Source organism: Chlorocebus sabaeus, chromosome 16, assembly GCF_047675955.1.
Source record: "Chlorocebus sabaeus isolate Y175 chromosome 16, mChlSab1.0.hap1, whole genome shotgun sequence".
Taxonomy (NCBI): domain Eukaryota; kingdom Metazoa; phylum Chordata; class Mammalia; order Primates; family Cercopithecidae; genus Chlorocebus; species Chlorocebus sabaeus.
This window is the reverse complement of record NC_132919.1, coordinates 50,007,792-50,034,214: the sequence shown is the minus strand read 5'-3', so window position 1 is coordinate 50,034,214 and position 26,423 is coordinate 50,007,792. Positions and strand designations below refer to the sequence as shown.

General features: G+C 46.3%; 1 protein-coding gene across 5 annotated transcripts in view; it reads left to right on the top strand.

Moving 5' to 3' along the window:
• Positions 1 to 14,181, top strand: part of MFSD11 (major facilitator superfamily domain containing 11) — a 52,215-nt gene extending 38,034 nt beyond the window's left edge. For 4 of the 5 annotated variants that reach the window (XM_008011616.3, XM_008011617.3, XM_037993919.2 and 1 more), the window contains one exon: positions 1,483 to 14,181. In XM_008011616.3, coding sequence (XP_008009807.2) covers positions 1,483 to 1,647 — 165 coding nt within the window. In that variant the 3' untranslated portion in view covers positions 1,648 to 14,181. The remainder of the gene's footprint in view (positions 1 to 1,482) is intronic. The other variant, XR_012088835.1, reaches the window with a different exon arrangement.
• The last annotated feature ends 12,242 nt before the right edge of the window (positions 14,182 to 26,423 follow it).

Genomic DNA, 26,423 nt, shown 5'->3' with positions numbered 1-26,423 from the left:
TGGGAGGCCAAGGCGGGCAGATCACAAGGTCACAAGATTGAGACCATCCTGGCTAATATGGTGAAACCCCATCTCTACTAAAAATACAAAAAAAATTAGCCGGGCGTGATGGCACGTGCCTGTAGTCCCAGCTACTTGGATGGCTGAGGCAGGAGAATGGTGTGAACCCAGGAGGCGGAGCTTGCAGTGAGCCGAGATCGTGCCACTGCACTTCAGCACTTCAGCCTGGACGACAGAGTGAGACTCCGTCTCAAAAAAAAAAAAAGAAAAAAAAGACAGTCTCACTCTGTAGTCCAGACTGGAGTGCAGTGGCACGATCTTGGCTCAGTGCAATCTCTGCCTCCCAAGTAGCTGGGATTACAGGCATGCACTACCACGTTCAGCTAAGTTTTTATATTTTTAGTAGAGATGAGGTTTCGCCATTTTGGCCAGGCTGGTCGTAAACTACTGGCCTCAAGTGATCCGCCCGCTTGGGCCCTGCAAAGTCCTGGGATTATAAACATGAGCCACCGCCCCGGCTAGATTATGTTTCTTATTTTATTTTATTTTTTTGTTTCTTCTTTTTTTTTCTTTTTTTTTTGCTTTTGTCTTGTGTTTTTTAAACAAAAGTTGGGGACATCCTTTAAAAGGATTTTTGAGGCCGGGCGCGGTGGCTCAAGCCTGTAATCCCAGCACTTTGGGAGGCCGAGACGGGCGGATCACGAGGTCAGGAGATCGAGACCATCCTGACTAACACGGTGAAACCCCGTCTCTACTAAAAAATACAAAAAACTAGCCGGGCGAGGTGGCAGGCGCCTGTAGTCCCAGCTACTTGGGAGGCTGAGGCAGGAGAATGGCGTGAACCCGGGAGGCGGAGCTTACAGTGAGCTGAGATCCGGCCACTGCACTCCAGCCTGGGCGACAGAGCGAGACTCCGTCTCAAAAAAAAAAAAAAAAGGATTTTTGAATAGAATTAGGAAGCAATAAGCAGTAAGATGTTTTGTATAACAGATTTTACATTCTGGTCTCTGTGGCTCTGATGAGATTTCCTTCCTTAGATACCAGAATTCTATTCATTCATAATACAGACAAGTGTATTTCTTACTCTGTACATTCTTGTTACTCCAATTTTCCACAAAATGCTGTTGTTTTCTTTTTTCATTTTATTTTATTTTATAGAGATGGGGTCTTGCCATGTTGTGCAGGCTGGTCTTGAACTTCCGGGCTCAAGCATTTCTCCCACCTTGGCCTCCCAAAGTGTTGGGTGGCATAAACCACCACACCTGGCCAAAATGCTGTTTTAAATACCAGGGACTGTAGCAGGAATTTATGGTGCATGTTTGTGAGTCAGTAACTGAGGAAGTCATACCTAGATGCAGAAAGAATAGAAAGCACTGCCAGTTCCAGGTGTCCTTGGGGCCGGATAGGAGTGGGGCTAGGGGCTAACTGTGGCTCAGTGTGGCCCCCGGTGTGCCCGTTGTGATTTGTTTTGTTTGTTCTTAGTCTATTTGCGCAGCCGTGGCATTTTTCTACAGCAACTACCTTCTTCTTCACTGGCAACTCCTGGTCATGGTGATATTTGGGTTTTTTGGAACAATTTCATTCTTCACTGTGGAATGGGAAGCTGCCACCTTTGTAGCCCGCGGCTCTGACTACCGAAGTATCTGATCTGGTGTCCATGAGGGGACACGTGTGACCTCAGAAACACAGCTGGACACAGAGCTTGGTGGAAGAAGTCGCCTTTGATCTTCACTATATATTGGGTGATGTTCAGTATGGAAAATCAAGGGATTAAGACTGTTAAATCAGCCAGAGTTGGTGTTCAAGTTTACAGATATGAGTTATTTAAAGCAAGTGGAATAAGGGAAAGCTGTTCTGTCAACTGTAATTGTTCAAAGATGTTGTTTTTCATTTCATCTATCTCATTCTTATAATCATGTTATAGAATGTAAATGTTTTCTTCTCCCTCCTGCTCGTGTTGGAAGATCCTGCCTTGATTTAGAATACTAGGCCGTATGTCATATAAATATTTTTTCTGGCTATGGAGTATGTTTTGCTATGTAATAATGGGAGGCATATGTCACTCCCGGTATGTGTTGGGGAATGACATTTAAATAAATAGCAAAACTGGGTGTGGTGGTGCACACCTATACTCCCAGCTGCTGGGGAGGCTGAGACAGAAGGATCACTTCAGCCCAGGAGTTTGAGGCTGAGACAGAAGGATCACTTCAGCCCAGCAGTTTGAGGCTGCAGTGAGCTGTGATCACACCACTGCACTCCAGGCTGGGCAACAGAGTGAGACCTGGTCTTGAAAATAATAATAGGCCGGGCACAGTAGCTCATGCATATAATCGCAACACTTTGGGAGGCTGAGGTGGGTGGATCACCTTTGGTCAGGAGTTTGAGACCAGCCTGACCAACATGGTGAAATCTCATCTCTACTAAAAATACAAAAATTTGTTGGGTTTGGTGGTGCATGCCTGTAATCCTAGCTACTAGGAAAGCTGAGGTAAGAGAATTCGGTTGAACCTGGGAGGCAGAAGTTGCAGTGAGCTGAGATCGTGCCATTGCACTCCAGCCTGGGTGACAAGAGCGAAACTCCATCTCAAAAGAAAAGAAAAGAAAGGAAAAAAACAGAAAAGAAAAGAATAATAATGATAATTTTTTAAAATAATGAAAAACAAATAACAAGATGCTAAAATGAAATCTCGATTTTGAAAATATGTCTTCCTCTGTAAATGTTTTGTTTGATAAGTTTTCTTACCTTGTAGCTCATAGCAAAGAGTGGCCAATTAAGTATTATGAAATAAGGTAAAAATTGTCTTAAGTCTTTTTTAAAATTTTTATTTATTTATTTAGAGACAGAGTCTCACTCTGTTTGCCCAGGCTAGAGTGCAGTGGCGCGATCTCAGCTCACTGCAACCTCTGCCTCCCGGGTTCAAACAATTCTCGTGCTTCAGCCTCCCAGCTAGCTAGGATTACAGGTATGTGCCACTACACCTGGCTAATTTTTGTATTTTTAGTAGAGATGGGGTTTCACCATGTTGGCTAGGCTGGTCTGGAACTCCTGACCTCAGGTGATCCACTTGCCTCCGCCTCCCAAAGTGCTAGGATTACAGGGGTGAGCCACCACGCCCGGTCCTTTAAGTCTTAAGAACAGGAATCTAACATCTGTAACAACAAAAACATTGAAAAAGACAAACGTATTTACTGGGGGAGGACTTTTGCTAGCAATTTTCCTGGAAAGATGCAATGCAGAAACCCCCAAACAAACCGGGAGTGAGATCTGAGCTGTGTCATCAGGCCAACGTCATGCCATCATTTATGTGTCCCCCTCGATCAGTGCCAGTCTGTCATCTTGTGTGCGGGAATGGAGCATAACTATTTGGGGAGATGTTGAAATGGAAGTGTTAGCTTCCCTCCATAAGAGTTCACTTAATTTTTTTTTTAAATTGAAATCAAATCCAGAAACCATAAAAATGTCCCATTTTAAAGTGTACATTCACAAGGTTGCATAACCACCACAATGATCTAATTCCAGGACATTTTATCACCCCAAAAAGCAGTTGCTGCCTGTCAGCAGTCATTCCTTCTCATCTGGCATGGCAACCACGAATCTACTTTCTGTCTCTATAGATTTGCCTATTCTGAACATTTCATGTAAATGAGAGAGCTCAGTTTTTTGTTTTTTGTTTTTTCAAAATCTTAATAGAGACAGAGTCTCCCTATGTTGCTCAGGCTGGTCTTGAACTCCTGGGCTTAAGCGATCCTCTCACCATGGCCTCCCAAAGTGCTGGGGGGATTATAAGCAAGAGCCACTGTGCCTAGCAAGAGCTCACTTTTTTTTGTTGTTTTTTTGGTGGGGTGTGTGTGTGTGTGAATGTGTGTTTGTTTTTTGAGACAGCGTCTCACTCTGTCGTCCAGGCTAGAGTGCAGTGGTGCAATCTCAGCTCACTGCAGCCTCCGCCTCCCAGGTTCGATTCTCCTGCCTCAGCCTCCTGAGTATCTGGGATTACAGGCATGTGCCACCACACCTGGCTAATTTTTGTATTTTTAGTAGAGATGGGGTTTCACCATGTTGGTCAGGCTGGTCTCGAACTCCTGATCTCACAATCCACCTGCCTCAGCCTCCCAAAGTGCTGGGATTACAGGTGTGAGCCACTGCACCCGGTGGTTCCAGATTTTGAAATTCTGGTTTTCCTTTTTGAAGTTGATATAACCTCCATTGGCTTAGTCGATCCTATATAAATAATTTACAAATGCCCTTTTAGACTTAAAAGTAGTGATTTATTATCTCTTTAAGCACATTATTTATCAAGGTGTATTAGTTTTTTAATGTGCCATAACAAATTACCCCAAAACGTAGCCACTTAAAATAACACACATCTATTTCATCACAGTTTCTGTGGGTGGGGAATCTAGGCATGGCTGAGCTGAGTCCTGGGCACAGTGTCCCTCCAGGCTGCAGTGAAGGTGTGTTCCAGGCTTCGCTGGGGGAGGGCCTGCTTCTCTGCTCACTCGTATAGTTGTTGCAGGAGTCAGTTCCTCACAGGCTGTCAGGCCAAGGGTCTTGGTTTCTTATGGCTATTGGCTAAAGACTGCCCTCTGCCCTTCGTCTTGCTATGGAGTAGTCTTCAGGGCAGCCCACAGCATGGCAGCTGTCTCCATCAAAGGACACAAGCAAGGACAGCCGGAGAGAGCGGAGCAAGACAAAAGCTGCAGTCTCTCATAACTTCATCACTGCTGCACTCTGTCTGTTTGGTGCCAGTCACTAGTTCCAGCCTATCCTCAGGGGAGGGCATTTGTGGGGAGCATCTTACAAGGCTGCCCACCTTGCCACCTGTCACAATGAGACTTACATGGAAGGTAACAGCTGGGTCCTTTTTCCCAAGGCCTGCATTCTCCAGGCCCTTGTTCTGTTTGCTCATAATGGATCTGCTCACAATTTGCTCACAATCCTGCTGGCAGAAGGAGGTGAAGCCACCTCTGTTAATGACACTGAGAATTTTAATCTGAGGAAGCCATGGCATCTTGTCACCCCTAGGATTCCTGGTGATTATTGTCAACAGGGAAAGGAAATGGAGTGAAGTGCTGTATGCAGTATGGCAGGAACCCAACTTTTCCTAGGCTGCCTCCTACTTGCTTTGTGCTGTAGTATTCATTTTCAGTTTTGTACTCACTTTTTTGTTAGAGACAGCATCTCACTTTGTTGCCCAGGCTGGATCACAGTGGCAGAATCATGGCTCACTGCAGTTTCGACCTCCTGGGCCAAGCAATACTCCTGCCTCAGCCTCCCAAGTAGCTAGGACCACAGGCATGTACCACCATGCCTGGATAATTTTTTTTATTTTTTGTAAAGACAGTGTCTTATTATCTTGCCCAGGCTGGCCTTGAAATCCTGGGCTCCAGTGATCCTCCTGCCTCGGCCTTCCAAAGTGCTGGGATTATAGGAATGAGCTACTATGCTTTCTTTTTTATTTTTTCCCCCTGTGGGGAGTTTGTTTTGCTTTTATTCAGTTCTTTGTTTTTTGAGATGGAGTTTCACTCTTATTGCCCAGGCTGGAATGCAATGGTGTGAACTCAGCTCACTGCCACCTCTGCCTCCCAGGTTCAAGCGATTCTCCTGCCTCAACTTCCCAAGTAGCTGGGATTACAGGCATGTGCCACCACGCCCAGCTAATTCTGTATTTTTAGTAGAGATGGGGTTTCTCCATGTTGGTCAGGCTGGTCTTGAACTCCTGACCTCAGGTGATCCGCCCACTTCGGCCTCCCAAAGTGCTGGAATTACAGGCTTGAGCCACCACGCCCAGCCTTTTTTTTTTTTTTTTTTTTTTTTTTTGAGACAGAGTCTCGCTCTGTTGTCCAGGCTGGAGTGCAATGGTATGAACTCGGCTCACTGCAACCTCCACATCCCGGGTTCAAGCAATTCTCCTGCCTCAGCCTTCCGAGTAGCTGGGACTACAGGTGCACACCACCATGCCCGGCCAATTTTTGTATTTTTTAGTAGAGATGGGGCTTCACCATGTTGGCCAGGCTGATTTTGAACTCTTGACCTCATGATTCTCCCACCTCAGCTTCCCAAAGTGCTGTGATTACAGGCGTGAGCCACCGTGCCCAGCTGCTTTTATTCAGTTCTTGTGTCTATAGTTTGATCTTAGTTAACTCTTTAGATGACTGTATAACATTAAGGTCATCTTTTAAATTCTTTGCATTACTTGACTTAAAGATGAAATGTGGGGCCAGGCACGGTGGCTCACACCTGTAATCATAGCACTTTGGGAGGCCGAGGCAGGCAGATCACAAGGTCAAGAGTTCAAGACCAGCCTGGCTTACATGGTGAAACCCCATCTCTACTAAGAATACAAAAATTAGCCGCGTGGTGGCAGGCACCTGTAATCCCAGCTACTCGGGAAGCTGAGGCAGGAGAATTGCTTGAACCCAGGAGGTGGAGGTTGCAGTGAGCCAAGATCACGCCACTGCATTCCAGCTCAAAAAAAATTAAAAAAAGATGAAATGTGACAATGAAATAGTTTAATTTTTATGCTTGTCTTATATATGCTGTTCAAAACTTTTGTCTTCATACTTGTAGGTAAGTAAATGCCGTAGCTGTTTGTGTGTATGGATGCCCTGCTCTTTTATTGCAAGTTTCATACTGGGTATGTGCTTGTTTGTGTGTGTGGATGTCCTGCTCTTTTATTGCAGGTTTCATATTGTCTATATTTAGATTTGGCTTAGACCTTGAGCAACGTTTATTGAACTACAGGTGTTTTTCTCTGTGAGTATGAAAACATTCCCCCTCCTCTCCCCAGTTTACCCATACCCCAACTTGAAGGCCTTTAAACCTGGGCTTCGGCTGCCCACACAGAGGATTTCTTTCCTCTGGGAGTTTTTGTTGGTTGGTTTGTTGTTTGTTGACTTATAGTAAGTCCCTTGGGAGTCTTTTGTTTTTTGAGACGGAGTTTCACTCTTGTTGCCCAGGCTGGAGTGCAATGGCACAGTCTCGGCTCATTGCAACCTCTGCCTCCTGGTTACAAACTATTCTCCTGCTTCAGCCTCCCGAGTAGCTGGGATTACAGACGCCTGCCACCATGCCCAGCTAACTTATTTTTTGTATTTTTAGTAGAGATGGGGTTTTACCATGTTGGCCAGGCTGGTCTCGAACTCCTGAGCTCACATGATCCGCCCACCTTGGCCTCCCAAAGTGCTGGGGTTACAGGCGTGAGCTCCCACACCCAATTCCCTTGCGAGTTTTTAAGTTCATAAAAATACAAATAAGTCTCCATTAATAGTCAAATTTTTTGTATCCTCACACCCATTGGGATGGCTGCTATCCAAAAAAAAAAAAAGAAAAGAAAAGAAAAAAGAAAAGTGTTGGCAAGGATGTGGAGAAACTGAAACCCTCGTGCACTGTGTGTGGAAATGTACAATGGTGAGGCCACTGGGAAAACAGTATGGCAGTTCCTCAAAAAACTAGAAATACCATGTGATCCAATAATTTCACTTCTGAGTATATACATAAAAGAGTTAAAAGCAGACTTGAAGTGATATTTGTACACCCATATTCATAGCTGCATTATTCACAATTGTCAAAACGTCAAAACAACTCAAGTTATTCATCTGTAGAAGAATGGATAAACAGGCCGGGCATGGTGGCTCACGCCTGTAATCCCAGCACTTTGGGAGGCTGAGGCAGGCAGATCATGAGGTTAAGAGATCAAGACCATCCTGGCCAACACAGTGAAACCCCATCTCTACTATACAAAAATTAGCTGGGCATGGTGGCGCACGCTTGTAGTCCCAGCTACTTGGGAGGCTGAGGCAGGAGAATCGCTTGAACCTGGGAGGCAGAGGTTGCAGTGAGCCGAGATCATACCACTGCACTCCAGCCTGGTGACAGAGTGAGAGTCCATCTCAAAAAAAAAAGAAAAAAAAAGAATGGATAAACAAAATGTGGTTTCTCCATATGATGGAATAGTATTCAGCCATAGAAGGTGGTTATCCTCAAGTCAGGTATGGTGGCTCACGCCTGTAATTCCAGCACTTTGGGAGGCTGAGGTGGGTGGATCACTTGAGGTCAGGAGTTCGAGACCAGCCTGGCTGGCCAACATGGTGTAACCCTGTCTCTACTGAAAATATAAAAATTAGTTGGGTGTGGTGTCATGTGCCTGTAATCCCAGCTAATCAGGAGGCTGAGGCAGGAGAATAGCTGGAACCCAGGAGACAGAAGTTATATCTAGCAGAGATCATACCACTGCACTCCAGCCTGGGCAACAGAGTGAGACTCTGTCTCAAAAAAAAAAAAAAAAAAAAGAGTTATTCTTAACAAACTAAAAATAGAATTACATATGATCCAGCAGTTTCACTCTGGGCATATACACAAAATAGTTGAAAGGGTCTCAGAGATATTTTTTCACCCACAGTCACTGCAGTAGTATTCACAATTACCTAACAGTGGGAAGAAACTAAATGTTCGTCAGTGGATGGAACCAAATGTATGTCCATACAATGAAGTATGATTCAGCCTTCAAAGGAAGGAAATTTGGGCACATGTTACAGCATAGATGGACCTTGAGGACATTATTGTGCTAAGTGAGATAAGCCAGTCACCCAAAGACAAATACTGCTTGATTTCATTTATATGAGGTACCTAGAGTAGACAAATCCATGGAGTTAGATGTAGAATGGTGGGCTGGTGGAGGCGGAAAAGTGGGGAGGTAGTGTTTATTGTCTTCATTTTTTATTTTTGAGGCAGGGTCTTGCTCTGTCACCCTGGCTGGAGTGCAGTGGCACAAACATAGCTCACTTCTGCCTCCAACTTCTGGCCTCAAGCAGTCCTCCCACCTCAGCCTCCTGAGTAGCTTGGGACCACAGGCGCATCCCATCACACCCAGGTAATTTTTTTGTATTTTTTGTAAAGACAGGGTTTCACCAGGTTGCCAGGCTAATTTTTGTATTTTTAGTAGAGACAGGGTTTCGCCATGTTGGCCAGGCTGGTCTCTAACTGACCTAGGAGTCTTGAGCTCCTAGACTCAAGCGATCCACCCACCTCGGCCTCCCAAAGTGCTGGGATTGCAGACATGAGCCACTGCGCCCAGCCTAGTGTTTAAAGAGTGCAAAGTTTCCATTGTGCAAGATGAGTTCTGGAGATGGGCAGTGGTGATGGTTGCACAGCATTGTAATGTATTTAATGCCACTGAAGTGTACACTTCAAAATGGTTAAGATGGTAAATTTTATGAGTATTTTATCACAATTAACAGCTAGGCATGGTGACTCGTGCCTATAATCCCAGCGCTTTGGGAGGCCAAGGCAGGTGGATCACCCGAGGTCAGGAGTTTGAGACCAGCCTGGCTAACATGGTAAAATACCGTCTCTTAAAAATACAAAAAGTAGCTGGGCGTGGTGGTGGGCACCTGTAATCCTACTCAGGAGGCTGAGGCATGAGTCTCACTTTTACCAGGAAGGCAGAGGTTGCAGTGAGCCGAGATTGAGCCAGTGCACTCCAGCATAGGCAACAGAGCAAGACTCTGTCTCGAAAAAAAAAAAAAGAGGTGTTCCTTGAGTACCTGAGACACAAGCACTCCTGGAGCTCTTCCTTTTTTTTTTTTTTTTTGAGACGGAGTCTTGCTCTGTCACCCAGGCTGGAGTGCAGTGGCCGTATCTCCACTCACTGCAAGCTCCGCCTCCCGGGTTCACGCCATTCTCCTGCCTCAGCCTCCCGTGTAGCTGGGACTGCAGGCGCCTGCCACTGCGCCTGGCTAATTTTTGTATTTTTAGTAGAGACGGGGTTTCACCGTGTTAGCCAGAATGGTCTCCATCTCCTGACCTCGTGATCCGCCTATCTCGGCCTCCCAAAGTGCTGGGATTACAGGTGTGAGCCACCACACCCGGCTTTTTGTTGTTGTTGTTTTGAGACAGAGTGTTGCTCTGTCACCCAGGCTGAAGTACAGTGGCACGATATGAGCTCACTGCAACCTCCGCCTCCTGGGTTCAAGCAATTCTCCTGCCTCAGCCTCCCAAGTAGCTGGAATTGCAGACATGCACCACCATGCCCGGCTAATTTTTGTATTTTTAATAGATACAGGGTTTTGCCATGTTGGCCAGGCTGGTCTCGAACTGACCTCAAGTGATCTGCCCACCTCAGCTTCCCAAAGTGCTGGGATTACAGGCATAAGCCACCGTGCCTGGCCGAGGACCCCCTCTTAACTTGGGGATTCACTAGGACTGACAAGTCTCAGCACGTGTTGAACTCACAGTGACGCAGTCAGAATGCACAGCTGGATATTAAGGAAAAGGACTCAGCAGAGCATGCAGGAATTCAGGCACAGGCTTCCTATGCCCTCTCCAACCCGAGGAGTCACACAGAACACACTCTTCCCCCAGCAACAAAGATGCAGAAATGTGTGTGTATGCCATGTTTCTGTCCAGGAAAGCCCACCAGAGACACAGCACCAAAGGTTTTTACTGAAGTCTGGTCACATAGGCAGCTTCTGCCTGGCTGGTACCAAAATTCCATACTCCAGAAGGAAAGCAGGTGTGAATTTAGCATTAGCCACAGTGTTTTTTGTATTTTTGTTTTCTGACACGGAGTCTCACTCTGTCACCCAGGCTGGAGTACAGTGGTGTGATGTTGGCTCACTGCAGCCCCTGCCTCCCAGGTTCAAGCAATTCTCCCACCTCAGCCTCCCGAGTAGCTGGGATTTACAGGCGCACCACCACACCCGGCTAATTTTTGTATTTTTAGTAGAGATGGGGTGTCACCATGTTGGCCAGGAAGGTCCTGAACTCCTGACCTCAGATGATCCACCCTCCTCGGCTTCCCAAAGTGCTGGGATTACAGGTGTGAACCACTGTGCAGGCCTGCAGGCCGCTAGCCACAGTGTTTACTATCCAGTCTAGGCAAACCGAGCCCTCTTATCAGTGAGCTATTGTTGAGGAGTACTCTGAGCCCAGGGGCTAGCCAAGGACCAACCTTGCAAACAATAGGTATTAACCATTTTTTCTGTGGTATTAACCTTTTTTTCTGCACGATGCCAAATTGGTGTTACGTAATGGGCTTATAAACAAGGTTAGATTACTTCCACCTATCACAAATGATGGAGGAAATCCTATAGAGGAAAATGCCTTGACATTAGCCCTGGTTTTATTTTTGTTGGGCATTTCCTTTAGAGCCACAAATTCTTAAATTTGTTCTGTCTTGTTCTTGAAAGCTATGTATATGACTTTAATAGGTGAGAATCTCTAATTTCCCCCATCCTACATCTTCCCATGAAGGCTTTGTATCAATACAACAAAATTGTTCTCAAGGGTTCTCATGTCTCTCAAACCCCTATTTCTAGGCATGACTCCCAGAAACAGGTATCAAAGGACAACAGGATGTGAGTGATTTCTTTTTCTTTCTTTTTTTTTTTTTTTTTGAGATGAAGTTTCACTCGTTGCCCAGGCTGAAGTGCAGTGGTGTGATCTCGACTCACCACAACCTCCGCCTCCCAGGTTCAAGCAATTTTCCTGCCTCAGCCTTCTGAGTAGCTGGGATTACAGGTGCCTGCCACCACGCCCAGCTAATTTTTTGTATGTTTAGTAGAGATGGGGTTTCACCATATTGGCCTGGCTTGTCTTGAACTCCTGACCTCAGCCGGTCCGCCCACCTTGGCCTCCCAAAGTGCTAGGATTACAGGTGTGAGTCACCATGCCTGACTGGATATGAGTGATTTCAGCAGAACATGGACATCCTTCCTTATTTTCTCAAACTGAGAGATTCATTATGTAATTGAAAGAAAATATTCTTTGCAGTATGGCCCAGGTATCTAGTTCTGTTACTTTTGATCCTCTAAGAAAATGAAAGACTTGATCAAGCTGGATCAAATTTCAGCCATATGGTTGGGTAAATATAATACTATGAGGTTTTGTTATATAATCAACAGTGAAATGATATGAAAACCAAAAATAAAACCCTAACCCCCAACCCCAAACTGACTGAACAGACCCCTTAATGGGTCCAGAGGATGCTAGAGAAACCTGAAAAACAGTTCCCAGCCATGACAGGGAAAGAAGGTCAGCCGCCTTATTATACCCACTTTTTTCGGAGTTTAGGCACGACTGACTGGTATTAACATTAAAACAAATCATAAGACTGACAGAACAGACTCTGTAGCAATAAGATACCAAGTTCCAGCCTGACTCTGGCATAGCATCACATGACAGATAGGAGACCTGAAGGAAATACAAATATTTTACCCCCAAATACGTGTTTGTTTTTTTTTTTTTTGAGAGAGTGGAGTGAAGTGGCTTGTCACCAGGCTGGAATGCAGCGGCATGATCTTGGCTCACTGCAAGCTCCACCTCCTGGGTTCAAGAGGTTCTCATGCTTCAGCCTCCTGTGTAGCTAGGTTTACAGTTGCGTGCCGCCACACCTGGCTAATTTTTTGTATTTTTAGTAGAGATGGGGTGTTGCCATGTTGTCCAGGCTGGTTTCAAACTGCTGAGCTCAGGCAATCCAACCACCTCAGCCTCCCAAAATGCTAGGATTATAGGTATGAGACACTGTGCCCAGCCCAAAATATGTATGTATATATTTTGTTGTTGTTGTTTTGAGAGTCTCACTGTGTCACCCAGGCTGGAATGCATTGGCATGATCTCGGCTCCCTGCAACCTCTGCCTCCCGGGTTCAAGCAATTCTTCTGCCTCAGCCTCCTGAGTAGTTGGGATTACAGGCGCCCACCACCATGGCCAGCTAATTTTTGTATTTTTAGTAGAGACGGGGTTTCACCATGTTGACCAGGCTGGTCTCGAACTCCTGATCTCAGGTGATCCACCTGCCTCTGCCTCCCAAAGTGCTGGGATTACAGGCATGAGCCACTGCACCTGGCCAAACTTTTTAATAAACTCTTACTCCTGGCCAGGCGTGGTGGCTCATGCCTGTAATCTCAGCACTTTGGGAGGCCAAGGCGGGTGGATCATGAGGTCAGTAGTTCGAGACCAGCCTGGACAACATGGCAAAACCCCATCTCTACTAAAAACAAGAAAACAATTAGCCAGGCATGGTGGCACGCACCTGTAGTCCCAGCTACTTGGGAGGCTGAGGCAGGGGAATCACTTGAACTCAGGAAGAGGACTGTGCCACTGCTCTCCAGCCTGGGTGACAGGGCGAGACTCCGTCTCAATCAATAAATCAATAAATAAGATCGGACATGGTGGCTCACGGCTGTAAGCCCAGCATTTTGGGAGGCTGAGGTGGGTGCATCACCTGAGGTCAGAAGTTCAAGACCAGCCTGGCCAACATGGTGAAACCCCATCTCTACTAAAAATATAAAAATTAGCTGGGCGTAGTAATGCACGCCTGTAACCCCAGCTACTAGGGAGGCTGAGGCAGGAGAATCGCTTGAACCCAGGGGACGGAGGTTGCCGTGAGCCAAGATCACACCATTGCACTCCAGCCTGGGTGACAGAGACTTCATCTCAAAAAAATAAAAAATAAATAAAAAATGAAAAAGTTTTAGAGCAGGAATGAAAGGAAGCAAAGTACACTTGGAAGAGCGTCAAGTGGGCAACATGAGGATCCAAGTGCCCTGTTCAGCCTTGGACTTGGGGTTTTATACATTGGCATGGTTCCAGGGTTTGTGTTTTTCTTCCCTTGATTTTCCCCTTGGGGCAGGCTGTCTGTGTGCACAGTGACCTGCCAGCACTTGGGAGGGACCGTATGTGCAGTGTGTTTACTGAAGTTGTGTGTATGCTTATTTGAGGCATTTTTCTCTTACCAGTCGAACATTCCCAGAGGAAGGTCATATGCCAGTTCAACTCCCATTTTGCCTCTTAGTGCACATGTGTGAACCGATTCGCCCAGCGCCTGAGATCTTATCAGGAAGCTGCTGATCACTAGCTCCAGGTATTTTCTATCTACTGGGAGACTGCGGGTCCCTGGAACCAGCTGCAACCAATTATCATTTTAGAGACACAGTTTAACAACTGCCTGACCATCACCTGATGGTTGCCTGACGAGCTGGTAGGGGCCCTCTCCTGCCCTACCCAGTTCTGCGTAACTACCCACTCTAACGTATTGATTTATATCTTGACCTGCAATTTCTGTCTCCCTAAATGTGTGAAACCAAGCTGTAACTGACCACACTTTCTCAGGACCTCTTAAGATTGTTCTCCCAGCCATGGTCACTCATATTGGCTCAGAATAAACCTCTTTAAATATCTTACAGGGTTTGGTTTTGTTTATCAGTATGGTTGTGAATATGGATTATGTTTATTAGTTAAGAGATAGTTCACTCTGAAAAGTTAATTTCTCATTAAAATATAACATAATGACTTTGGCTTGTTCGTTTGGGTTATTTTGGTTGGGTTTCCAGCATGTAAAATAATTAGACAACTCCTTTCTCTAAAACTCATATTTCTTTCTTTTTTTCTTTTTTTTTTTTTTGAGACAGAGTCTCACTCTGTTGCCCAGGCTGGAATACAGTGGCGTGATCTTGGCTCCTTGACTCACTGCAACCTCTGCCTCCTGGGTTCAAGTGATCCTCCTGGCTCAGCCTCCTGACGTGTGAGCCACCATGCCTGGCTAATTTTTGTGTTTTTAGTAGAGACAGGGTTTCACCATGTTGGCCAGTCTGGTCTCAAATTCCTGACCTCAGGCATGAGCCACCATGCTCGGCTTCATATTTCTTTTTTTTCTTTTTCTTTTTTTGTTTTTGAGACGCTGTCTCACTCTGTTGCCCAGGCTGGAGGGCAGTGGTGTGATCACAACTCACTGCAACCTCTGCCTCCCAGGTTCAAGTGATTCTCGTGCCTCAATAGCTGAATAGCTGGAATTACAGGTGCACGCCACCATACCCACCACAGGTTTTGCCGTGTTGGCCACACTGGTCTTGAACTCCTGGGCTCAAGCAATTCACCTGCCTCAGCTTCCCAAAGTGCTGGGATTACAGGCATAAGCCACCACGCCCAGCCTACAACTCATATTTCTTGATAGATATCGGAAACATACTCCCTAGAAATACTCTAACTCGGCCAGGCATGGTGGCTCACGCCTGTAATCCTAGCACATTGGGAGGCCGAGGCAGGTGGATCATGAGGTCAAGAGATTGAAACCATCCTGGCCAAAATGGTGAAACCCCATCTCTACTAAAAATACAAAAATTAGCCAGGCATGGTGGCGCACGCCTGTAGTCCCAGCTCCTCGGGAGGTGGAGGCAGGAGAATTCCTTGAACCCAGGAGGCAGAGGTTGCAGTGAGCCGAGATCATGCCATTGCACTCCAGCCTGGGCGACAGCCAGACTCCACGTCAAAAAAAAAGAAATATTCTAACTCGACATTTTGTGTGTTTTGTGGGTTTTTTGGTCCTTGATCAGCAATATACTAAATCTTAATACTAGGTTGTATGTTTGTGTTAAGGTAGAAGATCAAACTTGACCTTCTTTTTAACTTTGTGTGCAAATAGTCTGAATGTGCCATGGACACCTCCCCGCAGCATCAGGCTAAGTTTATTTGTTTTCTGAGCTGCTATTAAATCTGAAAGTTTTGATGTTCTTATCAAGAGTAGTTCTGCCCTATTTCTGTGTGATAATTTAGATAACAAGCAGATTGCAGCTTTAGAGAAGTCTAGTCCAGAGGAGGCTTCTTTGAGCATTTGTTTTTGACTTCGTTTCAATTCGCAGGTCCTCCTCCTTTTTCTTCCTGAAAATGTTGTCAGATATTTCCAATTCTTCCATCTTTTTTGTTTACATTCTAAGCCTGTTTAACTTTTTTTTTTTAATTGGTTTAGTTCTCTCAATTTTATATCTTAGAAAGGGATCTTTTGGGATAATTGTGACTGAACCGAAAGCAGTTTGATGACTCACATTGTAGACACTGTGAGAACATGTTGAGGAAAAAGACAGATGTTTTCTTCTCTACTTCTTTGTTTGTGGTTACAGCCATTCAAATGAAAGAGGAGCAGAGTGATGTCTGTGGTTGGCGCGCTGGGGAGGTAGCCTGCTGAATTCACGTGCCGTGGGGGAGCCGCACGGGTTGTCTGGGCTGGCTGTCCTCCCACAGGTGGCTGCCCCCCCAAGCTGTACCCTATTCTGCAGGAAATGATTTGTTTGGCAGCCAGAGCTTGCTTTCCACTAAAGAGCATTGCCTTGGCACTGGCAAACCCTTTGACTTAGGAACCATTTTGGCCTGTCCCATTATTTTGCAGAATGAAGTGCCTTGGGTTTGCTGTACAGCTGGGTTTTGTTTTTTTGCTTGTTTTTTCTTTTCTTTCTTTCTTTCTTCCCCCTCCCCCGCCCCCCGCCCCCCGAGAGATCAGCTCTTTCATTTTATCCCTTTCTGGATCAGAAACCATTGAAACCAGTGAAAGAAGAAGAATCCTGTGCAGGGCATTCACATCTATTCAACACTGAATCCTTAATATGCTAGATGAGCCCAGCACATTTCATACAGTGTCATGGTGCCCTCCACGGCCTGACCTTCCAAAGCGAATTTTCTCTGCTAGAGACGTCACTAATATATATTGAGTGCTTACCTATATACCAGGCACCCTTTTTTTTTTTTTTTTTTTGAGACAGTCTCACTCTATTGCCCAGGCTGGAGTGCAGTGGAACTATCTTGGCTCACTGCAACCTCCGCCTCTAGAGTTCAAGCGATTCTCTTGCCTCAGCCTCTTGAGTAGCTGGGATTACAGGCATGCATCACCACGCCCAGCTAATTTTTGTATTTTTAGTAGAGAGGGGGTTTCATCATGTTGTCCAGGCTGGTCTCGAGCTCCTGATTTCAAGTGATTCGCCCATCTCAGCCTCCTGAAGTGTTAGGATTACAGGCATGAGCCACCGTCCCCAGTCTGGGCATTCTTTTAGTTTTCTTTTCTTTTTTTTTTTTTTCCAGGCTCTCTTTAAAGCACGTTACAAGTAATTATCAGCTAGAAACCCTTATACCCATTTTATAGATGAGAAAACCAAGGCACAGAGAGATCAAGTAACATGTCCAAGATGGCAGAGCTGGTAAGTGCAGAATAAGGACCCCCCTAAATTTGTCCATGTCCTGATTGCTAGAACCTGTGAATATGTTAGTTGTATGGTAAGGGGGGCGGATTGAGGTTGCAGGTGCAATTAAGGCTGCTAATCAGCTCACCTTGAGATGGGGAGATTCTCTGGAATTACTTGAATGGGCCCAATATAATGTCAGGTCCTTACAAGTGGAAGATGGAGGCAGGAGGGTCAGGGTCAGAGTCAAAGTGATGCAGTGGGACAGAGATTCAGTCACTGCTGCTGGCTTTCAAGACAGAGGAAGGGACCACAAGCCATGGAATCTAGGTGGCCACTAGGAGCTGGAAGAGGCAAAGGAACAGCTTCTCCCCTAGAGCCTCCAGGAGCAATGCAGCAGCCTTGCTGACACCTTACTTTTAGCACCAGCAGACCCATCTTGGACTTCTGACCTCCAGAAGTGTAAGATAATAAATTTGTGTTGCCTTTAAGCCACTCAGTGTGAGAATTTGCTACAGCAGCAATAGCAGGCTAATACAAGGAGAGATGGATTTTTAAAAATCTCATCTGGGCTGGGCGCAGTGGCTCACACCTGTAATCCCAGCACTTTGGGAGGCTGAGGTGGGTGGGTTACCTGAGGTCAGGAGTTCAAGACTAGCCTGGCCAATATGGTGAAACCCCGTATCTACTAAAAATACAAAAATTATGTCCAGGTGTGGTGGCTCACGCTTGTAATCCCAGCACTTGTGGGAGGCCGAGGCGGGTGGATCCCAAGATCAGGAGTTTGAGACCAGCCTGTCCAACATGGCAAAACCCCATCTCTACTAAAAAATTAGCCGGGCGTGGTGGCACGCGCCTGTAATCCCAGTCACTCAGAAGACTGAGGCAGGAGAATCGCTGGAACCCAGGAGGCAGAGGGTGCAGTTGAGCCAAGATCATGCCACTGCACTCCAGCCTGGGTGAAAGAGCGAGACTCCGTCTCAAAGAAAAAAAAAAAATAGCCAGGTGTGGTGGCATGCACCAGTGATCCTAGCTGTTTGGGAGGCTGAGGCAGGAGAGTCACTTGAACTTGGTAAGCAGAGGTTGCAGTGAGCCGAGATCACGCCACTGCACTTCAGCCTGGACAAGAGCAAGACTCTGTCTCAAAAAAAAAAAAAAATCATCTGAAGAAAATGTACTTTTTTTTTTGAAACGGAGTCTCACTCTGTCGCTCAGGCTGGAGTGCAGTGGCGCGATCTCGGCTCACTGCAACTTCCGCCTCCCAGGTTCAAGCAATTCTCCTGCCTCAGCCTCCCGAGTGGCTGGGACTACAGGCGCCCGCCACCATGCCCGGCTAATCTTTTTGTATTTTTAGTAGAGACGGGGTTTCACCATGTTAGCCAGGATGGTCTCGATCATCTGTCCTCGTGATCCACCCGCCTCGGCCTCCCAAAGTGCTGGGATTACAGGCGAAAGCCATTGCACCAGGCTGATCAGGCCCATACTTCTTTGCCTGACACTGAACAATTCCTAAAACCTCATCCTGCAAAACCATACCTGCTCCATGCAAAACCAAAACTTCAAGACTGCAAAACCATGCCAGTCTCCAAAACATACCCTTTTCTCTAGACACGTTTATTTTATTCTCGTTTCATGAATACATTTTACTTCAACATCTCTGCCTTTGCTCATATTGTATTTCTTTGTGGAATGACCTCTCTTTCTCCTTCCTTCTATCCAAATCCTATTTATCTTCAGGACCTGACATAAGTGCCACCTCCCTGTGAAGGGTTTTTGGACCACAGCAGCTTTTACCTGACTTTAGTGAAGTTCCCACAGGCTGAATCACACCTCGTCTTGCATTGCTTCCTTTTTCCCCACACATTTTTCTTGTTCTCACAACTACATTAACTCTTGGGGGGAAGGACTGTCATTTACAGTCTACATCATACAGTCTACAGTCTAATATCCTCTACATTGACTAGTCTGATGACTTCCAACACCAAGTCTCTGAGGGTTTTCCTTCCACACCAACCAACTCTGCAACACCAGCTGGGTGTCCAACAATTCAGTTCAATCCTGACACTACCGGGAGTTAGCACAGACCCCACAGGTTAAGTAACAGCTCAGTCCCACAAGACTACCATTAGCAGAAAGGGATCCTGATGCAGACCCCAAAAGAGGGTTCTTGGATTTCACACGAGAAAGAATTCGAGGCTGGGCACGGTGGCTCATGCCTGTAATCCCAGCACTTTGGGAGGCTGAGACAGGAGGATCACCTGAGGTCAGGAGTTTGAGACCAGCCTGACTAATATGGCAACACTGTCTCTACGAAAAACACAAAACTAGCCAGGCATGGTGGCACATGCCTGTAATCCCAGCTACTCGAGAGGCTGAGGCGGGAGAATTGCTTGAACCCAGGAGGCGGAGGTTGCAGTGAGCTGAGATCGCACTGGTGCACTCCAGCCTGGGCAACAAGAGTGAAACTCCATCTCAAAAAAAAAAAAAAAAAAAAAAAAACCGGAAATGCAATAGATTCAGAATCATAAGATGTAGACACATAAGGAACCTTGGAGGACATTTAAAACTTAGGGAACTCTTGAGAGAGTCTCACTCTGTCATCCAGGCTGGAGTGTAGTGTCACGATCTTGGCTCACTGTAACCCCTGCATCCCAGTTCAAGCAACTCTCGTGCCTCATTCTCCCAAGTAGCTGGGATTATAGGTGCTCACCACAACGCCGGACTAATTTTTGTGTTTTTAGTAGAGATGGGCTTTCACCATGTTGGCCAGGCTGGTCTCAAACTCCCGACCTCAAGTGATCCACATGCCTCGGCCTCCCAAAGTGCTGGGATTACAGGTGTGAACCACCACACCCTGCCTCATTATTATTTTTGAGACAGAGTCTTGCTCTGTCACCTAGGCTGGAGTGCAGCGATGCCATGTCGGCTCACTGCAACCTCTGCCCCCCTGGATTCAAGCAGTTCTCCTGCCTTGGCCCCCTGAGTAGCTGGGATTACAGGTGTGTGCCACCACACCCAGCTAATTTTTTGTCTTTTTAGTAGAGACGGGGTTTCCTGACCTCAAGTGATCCACCCACCTTGGCCTCCCAAAGTGCTGTGATTACAGGCGTGAGCCACCGCGCTGGGCTCATGGTTCCTAATTATATTGCAGAATCACACCTCTGTGTCCTAAACATTATTGCAAAGCATTTCTCTTCTCTCACCTTGTTCCCACCGCAAACTTGCCCAAAGCTTAAAGCTTAAAAGTCACCTAAATCTTCTACTGGGGGAAAACAAACTCCAGCATGTTTTATTATCTGATCAGATGCATCATCTCATACCCCCTTTCCCCATGATTTCTCCTGCATTTCTTCTTGCTATTCCAGCCATTCCTATAGCCTTTTCTTTCCTTTTTTTTTTTTTTTTTCTTTCTTTTTTGAGACCGAGTCTCCCTCCATCACCCCGGCTGAAGTACTGTGGTGCGATCTCAGCTCGCTACAACCTCCACCTCCTGGATTCAAGTGATTCTCTTGCTTCAGCCTCCGAAGTAGCTGGGATTACAGGCACCCACCACCACTCCTGGCCCATTTTTGTATTTTTAGTAGAGACGAGTTTCACTATATTGACCAGACTGCTCTCGAACTCCTGGCATCAAGCGATCCACCTGCCTCGGCCTCCCAAAATGATCGGCTTAGCCTTTGGTTTTTCTGTTTTCTCTTTTTGCTAAGTATCTGGCTAAAAGGGTTTTCTTGGAGCTAGTACTGAAGTGGTATCCTTAAGGGAGGTAAAAAGTCCAAAAGCTGGCTTACGTGTCCAGTAAGAAATCACTTAAAATGGCACAGAGGGAAGGATTGACTTCGTAATGGTCACCTATGAAATCCTTTCCAATTAAACAGCCTTCTCCTTTGTGCTGTAGTCTCTCTATATCGGTGGGGCCATTTGTCTGTGGGAAATAGCCAACTCGCAATGGATTGTTGCTGCTATTAATCTTTTCTTCAAGAAAGAAAATGACACACGTAATAACCTGTTTGAAAAAGCCCTTTAATGGTACATTATTGTTTGTTTTCTGGCTACAGAACAGTGAGGGCAGTGCATAGCTGTCTATACACTTTTCTTGCTGCTACAGAACTGATTGACTGCAGTAAAATAACCTTAAGATGTGTTTCTATGTTTCAGTGTAGAGGGTATGCTTAGAATTTCCTGTATTTATCCCTGTATTAATACCAAACTCAGACCGGGTGCGGTGGCTCACACCTGTATTCCTAGCACTTTGGGAGGCCAAGGTGGGCAGATCGCCTGACGCCAGGAGTTCAAGACCAGACTGGGCAACATGGTGAAACCCCGTCTCTACCAAAAATATAAAAATCAGCTGGGCGCAGCAGCGCGTGCCTGTGATCCTAGCTACTTGAGCCAAGATTGCAAACTGCACTTCAGCCTGAGCAACAGAGGGAGACTGTCTCAAAAAAAAAAAAAAAGGAATAAAAGAATGGCTACTCCAGCCGAGTGTGGTGCCTCATGTCTGTAATCCCAGCACTTCGGGTGCTGAGGAGAGTGGATCACTTGAGGCCTGGAGTTTGAGACCAGCCTGGCCAACATGGCAAAACCCTGTCTCTACAAAAAACTTAAAAAATTAGCCAAGCTTGGTAGCATGCACCTGTGGTTCCAGCTTTGAGCCCAGGAGGCAGAGGTTGCAGTGACCTGAGAGCATGGCCTGCACTCCTAGCCAGAGGCACAGAGCAAGACCATCTCAAAAAAAGAAAAAAAAAAAAAAAGAAGAAAGAAAAGGAAATAATAGCAACTGCATAGGCAGAGCAGCATTTGTTTTTTTTTTTTTTTTTTTTTTTTTGAGACCGAGTCTTGCTCTGTCACCCAGGCTGGAGTGCAATGGCACGATCTCAGCTCTCTGCAACTTCCGCCTCCCGGGTTCAAGCAATTCTCCTGCCTCAGCTTCCCAAGCAGCTGGGATTAGAGGCGCCCACCACGATGCCCAGCTAATTGTTTTTGTATTTTTAGAAGAGACGGGGTTTCACTGTGTTGGTCAGGCTGGTCTCGATCTCCTGACCTAACCAACTCCGTCTTGCTTTGAATCTCCAAGCTGTTCTTGTTCATTCCTGGGCATAGACCGAACTAACTTTGGAAGGAACTTGGTTTATAGTTTAAAACAATGACGATAACACCCCTTTCCCAAAACAAAGCACCTTCTTGCCTGGAGACTAGACTGCCTTTGTAAGACTAACAAATTAGCCACGAGATTAGAAATTATGGTTTAGGAGTCATGCAGCTGGAGGATACAAGATTCTGACCTTCCTTAAACTGCTCCTAAAATCAGTGCTTGAGATACTTTGTAGACCCCGCACTTGATGGGTCGTCTGGCATCACCCAGATCCATAAACTGGCCCATCTGATCTTGTGGCCCCTGACCTGGGAATTGACTCCAGCACAAAAGGACAGCTTCAGTTCTGCATGATTTCATCTCTGACCCAGCAGTCAGCACTCTTGACTCAATGGCCTTCCCCCACCCACCAAATTATCCTGAATTAAAAACTGTGGTCCCAGAATGCTCAGGGAGACTAATCTGAGTAATAATAAAACTTTGGTCTCCTGCACAGCCGGCTCTGCCTGAATTACACTGTCTGTATTGCAGTTCCCCTGTCTTGATAAATTGGCTCTGTCTAGGCCGTGGGCAAGGTGAGCCCATTGGGTAGTTACAATAATGCCCAGCTATTTTTTTTTGTATTTTTTTGTGGAGATGGGGTTTTGCTGTGTAGCCCAGGCTGGTCTTAAACTCCTGGGCTTCAGGGATCCCCCCATCTCAGCCTCCCAAAGTCCTGGGATTACAGATGTGAGCCACCACACCCTGCTTAACTGAGTAGCTTTACTATTTATTTTTTAAAAAATTAGTTTTATTTTTTATATCGTAAGGCTTACTTGCAAAATGAGTAGCTTTCAAAGATGATCTCTCTCTGTCTGTGTCTTTTTTTTTTTTTTTTGAGATGCAGTCTTGCTCTGTCACCCAGGCTGGAGTGCAGTGGTGTAATCTTGGCTCACTGCAACCTCTGCCTCCTGGGTTCAAGTGATTATCCTGCCTCAGCCTCCTGAGAAGCTGGTATTACAGGCGCCTGCCACCACACCCGGCTAATTTTTGTATTTTTAGTAGAGACAGGGTTTCACCATGTCGGCCAGGCTGGTCTTGAACTCCTGACCTTGTGATCCACCCGCCTCAGCCTCCCAAAGTGCTGGGATGACAGGTGTGAGCCACTGCGCCTGGCCAATGATCTCTTCTTACTGCACTCTGTGACTTGCCTTGAATTCCTTCCTGCACAAGATCCAGGAACCCTCCCTTAGGGTTTGGATAGGGACCACGTTTTTGGCGACAGAGACTTTAAAGACTTTTATGACTGCCTCTGATAGATTGTGCTACACATCTGTCCTTTTTGTTAATGTGGGAAATGTAATTTAGAGCACCAAGAGAAGAGCTATTCACAGAACACAGTGGGGAGTGAATGCACACTACTTCTGTATTGATGGAACCCACGCTTGGCCATTAAGTATTTATGTATGCAAATGAGCGCTGTTTTCAAGCTATGGGCCTCTCCTGCCTTTCCTTCTAACTGATCCAAATTAGAATAACCTGATTAGTGAACTGAGCTTCACCTCTAACTTGACTTGTGCTGCTATTGGTAATGAGGTGATACTAAGGGACTGCTTATGTTGACAGGGTGAGCGTCTCACACTCATGGGATAGGGTGTGTGGGCCCTGGGTTTTGACTAGGTGAGACACGAGGAAATACTTCTCTCTCTCTCTCTCTCTTTTTTTTTTTTCTTGAGACAGAGTTTTGTTCTTGTTGCCCAGGCTAGAGTGCAATGGTGCGATATCGGCTCACTGCAGCCTCCGCCTCTTGGGTTTAAGCGATCCTCCTGCCTCAGCCTCCTGAGTAGCAGGGATTACAAGTGCCTGCCACCACTCCCGGCTAATTTTTTATATTTTTAGTAGAGACAGAATTTTACCGGTTTGGACAAGTTGGTCTTAAACTCCTGGCCTCTAGTGATCTGCCTGCCTTGGCCTTGCAAAGTGCTGGGATTACAGGCATGAGCCACGGCGCCTGGGCCATTTTTACCTTTTTTTGAGACAGGGTTTCACTCTGACCAGGGTGGAGTGCAGTGGGACTACAGGCGTATGCCACCATGCCCGGCTAATTTTTTTTTTTTTTTTTTAAGTAGAGACGGGGTTTCACCATGTTGGCTAGGCTGATCTCGAACTCCTGACCTCAAGCGATTCACCAGCCTCGGCCCCTCAAAGTGCTGGGATTACAGGCATGAGCCACCACACCCAGCCAGATGTGAAGAAATACTACCCACTTTAGCAGAGTGCTTCATCCTCGCTAAAACACCTTACCCCAAACGCAAGAAACAACTCTTACCCATTTTTTTTTTTTTTTTTTTTTTTTGAGATGGAATTTCGCTCTTGTTGCCCAGACTGGAGTGCAATGGCCTGATCTTGGCTCGCCACAACCTCTGCCTCCTGGGTTCAAGCGATTCTCCCACTTCAGTCTCCCAAGTAGCTGGGATTACAGGCATGCGCCACCATGCCCGGCTAATTTTGTATTTTTAATAGAGATGGGGTGTCTCCATGTTGGTCAGGCTGGTCTTGAACTCCCGACCTCAGGTGATCCACCTGCCTCGGCCTCCCAAAGTGCTGGGATCACAGGCGTGAGCCACTGCGCCTGGCCCTTCTTCCTGTTATTAACGTGAAGATATGACACAGAGGAGGTTAAATTACATGACCCACATGAAGGGTGAGTCAGCCAAACTGCTGTGAGGACTTGGGTCAGCTTGGTCAAGTTCAGGTTTGGGCTCTATCCTCTCCCTGGAATTTTGTGTGCCCCAGGCAATTTCTGTTGCTGTGCTTTTGAGTGAAAGTAAGTCTCCTCCCACAGCCTTGCCCTGTAGAATAAGACAGCAGTTTGCAGAATCTGACTTTTCAGAGTCCTTTCAAGTATATCCTTACTTGAGCTCCCCAGTTAGGGAATGGATTTGTATCCTCATGTGATGGCTCAGGAACCGAGCTCAGAGAGATGGGGACCTGCCTGAGGACAGGTGGGCAGCACAGCCAGCTCCAAAATGGGCTTCCTTGCCCTGCACTTGTGTTCAGTTGCCTCTCCACAGAGCCTTTGCCCAGGTGCTTACTAAATACAGTCGAACGAACTAGAATTTCAGAAGTTGAATTAAGCATATGACACTGTAAACTAAAAACCCTAAGCCCCCCACCAAATGAGCAGACCCCCACTTGGTGAAGAGGACCCCAGAGAAACCTTTAAAATTGAGCTCCTGGCCACGCGTGATCGCTCACAACTGTAATCCCAGCACTGTGGGAGGCTGAGGTGGGCAGATCACTTGAGGTCAGGAGTTTGAGACCAGTCTGGCCAACATGGTGAAACCCTATCTCTCCTAAAAATACAAAAATTAGCTGGGCATGGTGGCAGGTTCCTGTAATCCCAGCCATTCAGGAGACTGAGGCAGGAGAATTGCTTGAACCTGGGAGGTGGAGGCTGCAGTGAGCTGAGATCCCACCACTGCACTCCAGCCTGGGTGACAGAGCGAGACTCTGTCTCAAATAAATAAATAAATAAAATGGAGTTCCTGGCCATCATGGGAAGGGAGGTCGGACACACCTTGTTATATCTCCTCTCTTTTGGAGCCGCAACTTACCAGCGTTAACAATAAAATAGAGATCAGGAGGCTGATAAAACAGACTCTGTAGCAATAAGACACCAAATTATAAACAAGATATAAGGCTATGGCAGGCTAGGGCTAAGTCATGCCTGTGGGCCATCCAGCACGTTGTAACCTGATCATATTGTACAGGTCATATTGTGGCTGACTCTGCTTAAACATTCCTTTCTGCTAAGTTTTTTATTTATTTATTTATTATTTATTTATTTAATTATATTTATTGAGATGGAGTCTTGCCCTGTCATCCAGGCTGGAGTGCAGTGGTGTGATTTTAGCTCACTGCAAGCTCCACCTCCCAGGTTCAAGTGATCCTCTTGCCTCAGCCTCCTAAGTAGCTGGGACTACAGGCGTTCGCCACCACGCCCTAGCTAATTTTTGTATTTTGAGTAGAGACAGGCTTTCACCATTTTGACCAGGCTGGTCTCAAACTCCTGACCTCAAGTGATCCACTCCCCTCGGCCTCCCTTACAGTGCTGGGATTACAGGTGTGAGCCACCGTGCCTGGCCTTTGCTAACTCCAAGTTTTTAGACAAAGTTATGTTCCTTTAACCAATTGCAGGTTAAAGAATCTCTGAGTAGGCCAGGTGTGGTGGCTCACACCTGTAATTCCAGTACTTTGGGAGGCAGAGTAGGCAGATCACTTGAGGTCAGGAGTTTGAGACCAGCCTGGCCAACAGGGTGAAACCCCATCTCTACTAAAAATACAAAAATTAGCCAGGAGTGGTGGTGTGTGCCTGTGGTCCCAGTTACTAGGGAGGCTGAGGCAG